The 11,333-nt window shown below is 46.0% G+C and overlaps 1 protein-coding gene across 1 annotated transcript; it reads right to left on the bottom strand.

Annotated features, from left to right (window-relative positions):
- Nucleotides 1–913: 913 nt before the first annotated feature.
- On the bottom strand, nucleotides 914–9,351 carry LOC121026649 (pepsin B). The gene is made up of 8 exons (XM_040469444.1): nucleotides 9,148–9,351; nucleotides 7,463–7,580; nucleotides 6,842–6,960; nucleotides 5,963–6,162; nucleotides 4,316–4,438; nucleotides 2,402–2,549; nucleotides 1,430–1,528; nucleotides 914–1,221 (listed from the first exon to the last, which is right to left on the bottom strand). Exons 1-8 carry the CDS (start codon nucleotides 9,349–9,351, stop codon nucleotides 1,069–1,071), a joined length of 1,164 nt encoding a protein of 387 aa, XP_040325378.1. The 3' UTR covers nucleotides 914–1,068.
- Nucleotides 9,352–11,333: the final 1,982 nt, after the last annotated feature.

The raw sequence follows: 11,333 nt of genomic DNA, 5'->3' as shown, positions 1-11,333 counted from the left end.
CCCATGCACATCTGGACTGAGAATTCTTTGCATCTTTCTTCCCAGATACATCTTTCTAATTACATTTCTGGAAACAATTTTGAGTCCCAGAGCCACACCAGTTCTTAGCTCCCCAAAGGCAGAATTACTGCGGTCGAAGAACCCACTGCAGATGATTGCTCATAACCTACCGTGGAGGGCAAGTTCAGCTACTGGTCTTACTGCCATCAGAAAACCGCTCTGGAGCCAGAGGCTCTACTTGATAGAAAATCCCTAGGGAGCCAACGCCACGCCTCATTTATAATTGTGTGCGTCCATGGCTTGCACATAGCAGATTTCATCACGTGGCAGCACAATAAAAGTATTTAATACCTTGAATCTGGATCTGATTTTAACACTAACTGTATGACTACCTGTCCACACCTCACTTTCTTTCACTGTAAAATGAGATGGGGTTTCTAAACTCAAAAGCAGTCAGGCCCAGGCAGGTAAAGTGCGTATGTGAGCAGCCTGAGAGCACCAGTAGTGATAGGGGGTCTGTGAAAAAATCAGATAATGTCAGCATACATTAAAGCTGTGTTGCTAACCTACAAACAAAAACAACAACAACAAAACCTACTGTGTTGTCTGATCAGATTTGATTCAGCATTAGTTTGAAATGCTCACTAAGGTTTCTTTTTCTTCTCTAACATTCAAGAATGGAGAGGAGAATGTGTTGGAAGGGAGAGTGCTGGGAGTGCAGTTCGCCTCCGCCACAGTTCCTCATGTAGGTTCTACTGTGCCCTTAACGTCTGTGCTGTGGATCCTCACTCTGAGATCTCTGCTCCCCTGTTCTTGCCCATTAGTCAATTCACTGATTTCCCAAGGAGCTGGTGCTAACTTTCAATTTAGAATAAACTAAGCAGAACACAAGACATTTGGAAGGAACAGCAAAGACATTTGGAGATTATTATTTTATTATTTGCTGCAAGTAAGACTCTATTATTGCACAAAACGGTGAGACTAGCCTAAAATGCTGCTGTCGGCTGAGAGAGAAGGGCAATCCCCAGAGTCCTGCAGGGAGGGTGGAGACAGCTTCCTCTTACTAGTCTAGGTAGAGAGGGCAAAGCCCACCCTGTTGACGGCCATGTCGTAGACAGTGTAATATTCCCTGAGGAAGACATCTCCCAGAATCCACAGGGGCTGCCCATTGGGGGAGGGCAGGTAAGTGACTTCAATGCCGAGCGTGCAGTAGCCATTGTTCTGAAGAGACAAAGGACATTGACAATATAACTAGTTGCATATAAAGGCTTTTCCCCACTGGAAGTTCCCATCCTATATTCCATGACACCTGCGGGGTCTCTGGCTTCTTGTTCACCCTCAGCCCTGCCGCTGGTGACTCCCCAGAATACCAGACACCTGTTTGGACCCATCCAATCCCATGTCCGTGGAGCCCAGAGTGCATACGTACATTGAGGACATAGGTAGAGGGAGGCAGAGGTAAAGGAGACCCGCTGATGACGAAGGTGATGGTGGGCATGCTCTGTATGGAGTTGCAGTTGACCACAAACTGAGAGAGAGGAGAGGCAGAGCTGTAGCGTGCCAGGAGACGGGGGGCCCGGACAAAGGGCCCTAGTCCCCCTTTCCCTGTGAGACTTCCTTCCTGACCTTCCAGCACAGGCTGTTTGAGAGCATGGAAAGCAAGGCCCGATTCCCAGGCACAACACTGACCAGGTGCTCTGCTTTCCTGGGTCTCCCTGAGCACATCTCAGGTTTGGGATGTGTTGGTATGGAGTTAGACTCATTCCAGAACAGATTTCTACCTTCAGAAAGTGCAACTTACAGAGAAGAAACACAGGCCCAGCCTGTAAAAGCATGCTCTCACACAATTCATATCCCTGCTTGTGTGTACCTGTCCACGTACTCATCACACACACACACACACACACCCTGAGGAGCCAAGATCTGGTCTGACTAAACGAGACTCTTGCATGCTGGAGGAGCAAACTGCAGAAGTGTGTACAAGGGGAGCAGGGGTGGGGACGGGAGGCTGCTCAGATAAAAGCCAAAGGAGTATTTCTAGGAAAAAGAAATCTCAGTGGAATGGGGAAATGTGACATGCCTGCCTCTATTGGCACACGTCAAATGACACTGGCCACACCAAGGTGAAATGTGCTCCTAGGGCTGCAATGGAACAGCCGTCCCTCCTGACAACCATTCAGCCCATACTCACAGTCTGGTTGGTGTTACTCCCTCCCCTCACTCCTCCTTGCTTTGAGGGTTCATGCCTGAAAGGCCATGCTGTGTCCCCACCTGTTCTGTCCTGCCAGGGGCTCAGCTCCCCACAAATCCCTCATCCTATCTCTCATGAACTCATTGCACTTAGGCTCCTGTGCTGAGGCTGCCTAGATGTGCAGAGGAATCTTGGCTTCTGGTTACTCACATCACCGTTCTGATCTTGCTGGGCTCCTGTTGCCTTCACAAAGGAGTCCAAGTACTGCTGGGGAACAGTCAGTGGGAAGGTCCCCGTATCCACAATGCCCTGGCATCCCTGGGAGCAGAAGCCGGTGGCCTGGTTACCGATGAGAAACCTGAGGGGAACACCAGTACAAAGAGAGTCGAGCATTTCTGACACAAAGAAGTGCCTTTTTACCCTAACCTGCCAACCCTGCTCCTCTGAAGATATGCCTCTCCCCAAAACTCAGGACATACTTCGGAACTGCAATCCACGTAATGTGATTTTTGTGTCTTTGTGATTATCAGAGTAACATCCTCAGTCTTGCTCTGGTAACTACTCCAGCTCTGACTGAAAGCTCTGGGGAGGCAGGGAGCGTGTCTTGTCTTCTTTAATCTACCTATATGCGGCCCGGCACATAGTGCCAAAGAGCTAGAGCTGGGAATCACTTCAAAAATACACATTGGGCACCTACTATATACAAAGCATTCGTATAAGAATTATGGTGATATAAAGGTGAGTCAATTATATTCAATGTGTTTAAAGAACACGTTCTAATGGACATGTGACAACACCATACATTAAGCCACAGCTAACACCATAAGGCAGTAGCTGGTAATCTCCATAACGTGGTTCTGTGTGATTCGGTCTCTGTTTCCTCATCCAGCTTTTTCTGCTACTCTACGCTTCCTCTTCAGTCCACGTATATTTTGGGTGTTTTTGGTGAACTAAGGCACTTGGACATAATGGTGAACAAGACAGACACAACAGAATTAACAGAAACACACAGATGGAGTTTGATTGCAGCCCTGGTGAGTGCTTGATCTAGTCTGGATGTGGGAGGCATTTAGTTAGATGAGGATTTTTCTGAGAAGAAATACTTAAAGTGTGAGTGAAATTGGTCCAAGTGAAAAGATACCATTATTCCAGGCACATGAAACTAGTTGTCAGACATCCAACTGCTCACCTGTCTCTCTACCCTTGCACTGGCCGGTTGCACTGTGACTTACCCAGAGATGAGGAGATACATATTAGGACGAAAGCTGGTAAGACTATGGGAATGAAAAAGAGACTGGGACCCTGAGAGGCCTTTTCAAGGGAGGTAATAATTCATCTGGGCTTAGAAGGATGTGCAAGGACACGAGGACCACTTCAGGTGTTATAGTCAAAAAAGAAGAAGCAAGAAAGTCATGGTGAGGTGCAAGGACATGGTCAGGTCCGTGCTGCACATCCGGAAGTGGTGGGAAGGCTGTTCTGATAGGTAGGGCTCAGCTGTTGGATGGTCTCGACTACTGGCCAAAGACATGTATCTTTATCTGGCAGTGATGGACATTTCCTGAAGGCTTGGGGTGTAGAAGTAACTAATTCATGATCGTGGGTTAGGGGATCAAATATGCTTGGGCTCAAATTTTGAAATGTGTGAAATGTGTGACTTTGGATAAGTTACTTAACCTCTGAGCCTTGATTTCTTTATCTATGCAAAGAAATATACTGCTGACCACCTTATAGTGTTGTAGTGGAGATTACATGCAATAATATATTAAATAAATATTTAGTACATTGGGCACATAGAAAACACCCATGACAGCTATTACATTTCCTGATGAAGGAAGTGGTAAAGACTACACTAATTGGGATAATGAAGCTTCCAGGAACAAAGATGTAGATTCACAGAGACCTAGGAATGACCAACCTGCTGACATGACAAGGCTCAGTGACCAAGTCAAAAAGTTCAGTCGAGAGCTAGATGCCAAAGTCTACTGAGCTCCAGGAATAATCAGCCTGAGGCTTTGCTGATTCTCTTTAAGGGGTTTATGCCATGACAAGAACAGGAAATAGAGTCACACTGGAGGGACACTCTAGGGGTGTCCATAATCCATAGGAACTTTCCTCTGTACTTACTCATCGATGGCAACCTGCCAGTACAGTTCCCGGGTGACAGGAGTCCAGACGATCTCACCAGAATAAAATTGGCTGTTCATTCCTCCCAGGATGAGCTCTCCACCATACTCATAGGTTGGTTGGCTAGGGAGAAAAGGAGAAGAGCGTGAGTTCCCACAACACACGTGGCCAGGCAGCCCCTCCCTCCCCTCTCAGTGTCCCTCTCTCCTTCAGACACAGTGGAACCAGAGGAAGAGGGGTACCATCCTCTGACCTGCTCTTCAGGCTCCACCAGGCTTAAGGCATAAGGGAGAGGAGGCTCCTCGGAGGAACACCCAGAGTACCAGAGAACTGGAAACACAGACTATGCCCATAAAAGAGGCGATGGGATTGGAAACCAGGCCTGTGAAAACAAACTCTAAAAGCCTCCCAGGGACACCCTCCTGATGACAAAGTGAGAACAAGAAGAAACCCCTCAGAGAGTACCTGGAGGGGCCTGACAGACAGAGATCTCAAGTGGGCAGTGATGTGGATTCAGGCCTCTTCTGTTCCCTAACCTGGGCCTGCCAGTCATTGAACATTTGGACTCAGGTGCCCTGGGGATCATTGTTTGGGGAAAAAATTAGTAAATAAAGTTCACCATGAAAGCTCAAGACCAGCAGAGTAGGATAGGTCTTGGATTTGTGACCAACATATTTGCATTTGAATCATGGCCTCACACCTACCAGTGAGTCAGTGAGTGACCTTGCTCAATAGTGACTACCTTTGAGCCTGCATTTCCTTCTGGCAAAAAGAAGTCAATAGAATTTTTGAAATAAGAATTGCTATGAGAACACTTTGGAAAGTCAGATGTGTATTGTAATTATCATTTCATTGTTGTTCTGTCTATTACCAAACGATCATCAGGCTAGTTCTATGGCTCTACTGTTGTTACAAATCGAATACAACAACTTCAAATTTTTTAATCAAAAGGTGAGGGACTACAGTTCATTTTTTTTTATTTTTTTAATGTTTTTATTTATTTTTGAGACAGAGAGAGACAGAGCATGAGCAGGGGAGGGGCAGAGAGGGAGACACAGAATCCGAAGCAGGCTCCAGGCTCTGAACTGTCAGCACAGAGCCCAACGTGGGGCTCGAACTCACGGAGTGTGAGATCATGACCTGAAGTCAGACGCTTAACCGACTGAGCCACCCAGGCTCCCCCAGTTGATTTTTTAAAAAAGAGTCATCTTATGACTTATGGCCTGAATTAAAAATTCTTCTAGTGCATTTAGGGGCACCTGAGTGACTCAGTCAGTGAAGCATCCAACTCTTGGTTTCAGCTCAAGTCATGATCTCAAGTTCACAAGTTTGAGCCTTGCATCGGGCTCTGTGCTGACAGTGTGGAGTCTGCTTGGGATTCTCTCCCTCTCTCTCTGTCCCTCCCTTTCTCATCTCTCTTTCTCTCTCTCTCAAATTAATAAATAACCTTTAAAAAATATTCTTCTAGTGTATTTAAATAAAATCCCCTGCAAAATGAAATAATAAATGTTCAGAAATGCATTGATTGCATATAGCAAGTTATACTTGTCAGGAAACTTTAAAACCTGGGCTCTGTGTGATGTTGACTTGTTGAAAGCCCCTACAGCAACTCATTTGCACCTACCCACCCAGGGCAAGGGTGCTCACCGAGAGAAGTAGAAGCTGAAGATGGGTCTGGTGAGCTGGCCCTGCTGCATCATGCTCTGAAGGACGGTTGGGCCATTCTGCACCGCCAGGTTGGGGTAGGCCATTCCCAGGATACCATCAAAGTATGAATAGTAGAAGGGGTAGTTGGGCTCATTCTCACTCATGCCAAACACCTGGTTGTGGATGACGATGTTCTGGACCTGGGACAAGCAGAAAGAAAAGATTCACAATTCAGGTGGACAAATCCTACATAGACTTAGGTGTCCAGGGAATGGAACCTAGACCCTTTTTTAGGGAGAAGAAGTTGGCTTCTTTCACGCTTAGCTCAATCCTAGGGTGGGGCACGGAAAATGAAGGGATGACAACATGACCCAACCATGTGTGTCTTGGAAAGAATGCGGGTGTTGGGGAAGTAGAGGCCATTGTTTTCTGGGGTGGCAGTTTTCATTTCCAAGGACAGTGTAAGGACAGTGGCTGGTTTTATATTGAACCGTCCACGTGCAAGAATGACATAGGACCCATGGGTGCTTGATGTAAAGAAAAGAAAATAGTGAAAGGAAGGTCTTCAAATATCCAGAGTGAAGTCATGTGGAGGAGGAAGCAGATGTGCTCCAGGTGGTTGAAGAGGACAGTTAAGACCAGGGAGCAAAGTCATGGGGAGGCACAATGTAAAGAGCCTGCAGAGGTCAGGACTGCTGTAGGGCTATCCCGGTCTTGGGAGAGAGGTTTAATTATATGACCAGTGGTGTTCTTTCCAAGAATCAGCTTCTGGGAATTTGTACCTAATTAGTAATCATGGATATCGCTGACAGCTTAAGGCTCTAGAATAGGGGAGCCAAATGACAGACCCCCCCACAGGAGGATAAGAACAGCACTTACAGTCACAGTGTCATATCCCAGGAGCACAGTCAGGCTTCCAAAACCATAGGGCAGTGTATAGGTTTGCTCACTATTTCTGAAGGTGGAAGACATTCTGGGGTTGAACTTGTTGTGATTGGCTGTGGAAAAACAGAATTAAATATTACCAGCATTCGTGGCTCTCCAAAATACACGACCTGGGACCATCAGACCAAGCCTGGGATTGGGCTTCAGCCTCAGACTCTGGGCTGAAGGCAATCAATAGCCCCAGAAAAGTCTGTCCCCTTGGGAAACAGATGTTGCCCCAATTCCTTCCAACCTACCATTTCCTGAAGCATGGGTCAACTCAGAAGTGCCAGGAATTGGGGCCCACAGGAGAGAGCTGAGGAAAGGGATCAATAGAGAAAGCAATGGAAGCCCTGGTCTACTTCTTTCGCTTTCTAGAGATGCAGCACTTGTGAAATACAGACCAAGAGCAAGATTTCCAGATGTTCTGAATTTAAGGAGGCTGAGATCATGGATATGCACCAAGACTAGACTTGGTGCACCATCTAGACTTGGATGATGGGCTTGTGCTTAATCCCGACTCTGCGTCGCCCTCTGCTCCTATCCGTGGGTGGGTGGTGATGGTGGTATACTCACAACAGGCCTGGCTCTGGCAGTAGGTGGAGGGCACCCACAGGTTGGATGAACCCGTGTCAAAAAGGATCAGGAAATTTTGTGGTGGTGTCCCAATGCTGATCTCTCCAAAGTAGTAATTCTGCAAAGAACAGTTTATCACCTGTATTAAGCAGCCAAATCTTGTCCTAAGAATAGGGAAGAAGTTGACTCACTAAAAGCCACATTTTTCCCAAATAATTTCCTTGGGGGAGTAAGTAGCTTCTCCTCCAACAGGTTCTTCTTTCCATCTGGAGTCAGATTCTCTCAATATTCCCCACTTTTGTGCCTAATTGCAAACCTTTGACTAGCTGAGTCTGGCAAGACAATTTCTTCTTCCAAACTGTTTTCTACTTTGTATCAGGTGATACCTCCATGGATTTACCATTTTATGCCCGAACATGCAAAGCTGGAGAAGCAATCACTTTCTCCTTTCCCAGTGTTCATCCACTGTTGCAGGGAGTATGGCCGGAGTTGCAAAAGATGAGTCCGTAAACAAAGCGCAGTTAAGTGAAGGTCCTCATACTCGAGTCGGAATGAGGCCCCAACTCCAGAACGAAGCTTCTTTTTATTAGGATAATTGCTAAAGGCTACGTGCATAAAGTCAGCTAAGCAAGTGTGTTAATGAATCTAATGGTTTAGCTTTTCAAGGTTGAATTTCGAGTTAATTGGTTTCTATAACACTAGGAAGGGTCAGGTGTGAAAGAGGATCCGGCCCTGGACAATGTTAATGTCTCTAGTCATTCCTTAGGAGCTGCAGCCACATTCAGCTGTGTAAACATGTCCTAAACCTTGCACCTTCTCTAGCCATTCCCTTTTGAAGTCTTTTCCTTTGATGCTGTCTCCTACGTCTCCCACACCCATCTTCCCCACATCTCTCTCCCTCTCTCTCTCTCTCTCTCTCTCACACACACACACACACACACACACACACCGATGTCCCTTTTTCTCTTCCAGTGTTAAGTATTTCCCCACCATTCTTCTCCCTCTGGTCACATAGTAGCCAAGGTGCCAGGAAATCAAAAATGAGGGTAGCATGGAAATCAAGAGAACTTCACTGAGACACAATTTGAGTTCTCAGTGAATTTTGGCCAGTCATGTCACTGCCCTGCCTCTTTATCTACTATCTATAGAAAGTGGAATTCGAAATAGGAGATCCCTAGATCTGACACTCATGTAACATCTCACTAAAAACAGTCCATGGAACACCAGTGTGTTGAGATGCCCTGAGCAGACACTGCAGTCTCAAGAACATGCAAATACTTGCTCTGAGCACCAGTGTGTGTTCCCAAATGGGGAGCTACATAGCATCTGGAGCTACTGGAGATTTTGCCTGGCCACTTTGCCTGTGCTTTCCCTCTTTCCCCTACAGCTCATCACTAGGACTTCCGTTCGATTGCTCGATTGACTGGAACATGGTCATTCGGAATCTCCTAACCATGTAAATGGGGCTTTAGAGAGTGAGCCAGTAATGACAGGAAAGAAGGAAGGAGAGGGAATATGATAGTGTTAAATGGTACCAACTCATAACTTCTCCGGATACTTTCCTGAGGAAGGAGAGACTTGGGTTTAGTAAAAAGTCCAAAATCAGAGCTAATGAGAGGTCTAAATGAGTATCTGAGAATGGTTTTCAGCCAAGGTTTATAGACACCACCTTGACCCTCACTTACATTCAGGTAGTTGGTGAAGGGCTCATAAGCAACAGCATCATTATTGAAAAGATACTTGGCACCTGGATCAACCTTTGGGTGGTTCTTCAGGAAAGTCTGTAGTACACCCCGCTCTTCCATCACCTGGCGGATGGACTTGCCTTTCTTCAGAATGATTCTGTAGAGAATAGGGCAAACAAAAGGAGTGACCTTCACCTTCCCCATGAAAGCAATGCCTTCATTGATCTGATGTGGGTTTTCAAACCTTCTTATACTCTACCCAAGAAGAGCCTCTTATAAGAAATCCTCCTGGATTTTAGTGAGTTCTGACCACTGCAGTCACTCCAGCATTTCCAGCATGAAAATGCACTGCAATGTGTATTTGGGGTTTTCTGCTTACATATGGCTTACACAGAATAAATTTCCATTTATCCAAAGTCCCTCCTGTAAACTAGGGACATATATCCTGCATCCCTTTTTCTTAGCCAACAAAACACCAACCCACCTTTAATCTCACAACACGCACACACACACACACACACACACACACACACACACACACATGCACACACCATCCATCCACTCATCCATCCACCCATCCATCCATTGTAAGTCTTCACTCCCTGTGGTTTTTGGGTACATGTATCATGACACAATCTGACTGCCTTTCCATGAGATCTATAGGGGAAGGCCTTTGCTCTACCCTAGCTTGTGATTCTCCCTCAGGGCTGGAATTTATGATGAAGCTGAATCCCCATACACACCTTTCCACACCCTGTGAGAGGTGTAGACAAACCAACACCAAGACCAGGATCTTCATTGTGCTGATCTCAATGGCCCAGAGACACGTAGAACACAGTGGCAGACCCAAGGGTTGGGACACACAGAGAGAGATTGGATCTCTCTTTTATACCTCCATCTCCCTGCACTTTTCACCTCTAGGCACGTAGGCTTCTTAACCTTTACACCAGCTTGTGGCCCTACATGTTCATTGATTCTGTTTGTTTTTCCCTCTGGAAATATCATGGCCTTTAATATTCTCTCTGTTGGCAATTTAAAAAGCGATTAGTGGCTTTGTTGATGGAATTCACAGATTAGGATGTGATAGCAAATGTGAAATGCACTGGGGACAAGGGATCCTGGTGCCCACATCTACTGGGAAATGGGTGCTGGCAACTTCTGCCAAAACAATGGAACAATTTGTGCTTTGACTCCAAAGTCCATGTGCTTCTGGGAGATTTACAATAGACTCTCCACTTCTTCCCCTTTTCCTTCTTGTTCCTCTCATCAGACTCATCTATAGTCTCCTGAATGCGATTCTCGCAGTCCATGACACTGATCTTTATTTTCTATTTCGTAGTTCACAATTAGCCAACACTTATGGAATATCTACTCTGTGCTCACCTCTGTGCTAAGCTCTGGGAGCACAAAATAAAATCAGAAATGGTCCTTGTATGCAAAGTCGGCATCCTGTCAAATGATGACAGCCTAGCATTCACATATGTGTTGAGTGAACAAGAGGGAGAAGAACAGTATGATAAAGCAAGCAGAGACAAGGAGTGATAGCTTCTGGAAGGATGGAAAAGCCTTCAGAGAAGAGGTAACATTTGAGGAAGGATCTTGCCAGATGGTAGTTGAGAAAGCAAGGAAAGTGGAAAATGCACTGGTGGCAGAAGCAAAGCCTGGACAACGGCACCCAGGAGTGAAGTGATGTGATGAAATCGGAGAACGTCGTGACCGGCGTGGCCAGAAGAGCAATTTTCAACGTGGCTCCTCGGAAGCCAGGACCCAGCCCGAGAACCTGCACTGGGGCTGAGCGGTCCTCATCATGCTAACTGTCGCTCTGGAAATTATTTTCTACTCAGGACCCATCGCAATGGAAAAGGCCTGTAATGCTAAAATCGGAATACTCTTGATTCTGCAAAACTGTATTAAAGCAGTGTGTGTTCAGTATCCACCGTATTTTAACTTCTAGTCCATTGAACTATTTGTTATCATGCTCCATACTGACGGAGCACACCTTGGAGCACCCGGATCAAACTCCTGGAGCACAGCACTAGGTGTCTACACAGACGTGACCAGATGGTGAGGCAGACCCGGTATGCCATGCTAAGCAACATGGACTGTATTCCATAAAGAGTTAAGGAACCATTAATTTTTTTTAATCCTGGAAATGACACACTTAATACCTTCTATACACACTTTAC

The sequence above is a fragment of the Herpailurus yagouaroundi genome, unplaced genomic scaffold (genome assembly GCF_014898765.1).
Source record: "Herpailurus yagouaroundi ecotype Mexico unplaced genomic scaffold, PumYag 150567, whole genome shotgun sequence".
Lineage (NCBI taxonomy): Eukaryota > Metazoa > Chordata > Mammalia > Carnivora > Felidae > Herpailurus > Herpailurus yagouaroundi.
The sequence above is the reverse complement of the archived record's forward strand: the minus strand, read 5'-3'. Positions and strand labels throughout refer to the sequence as shown.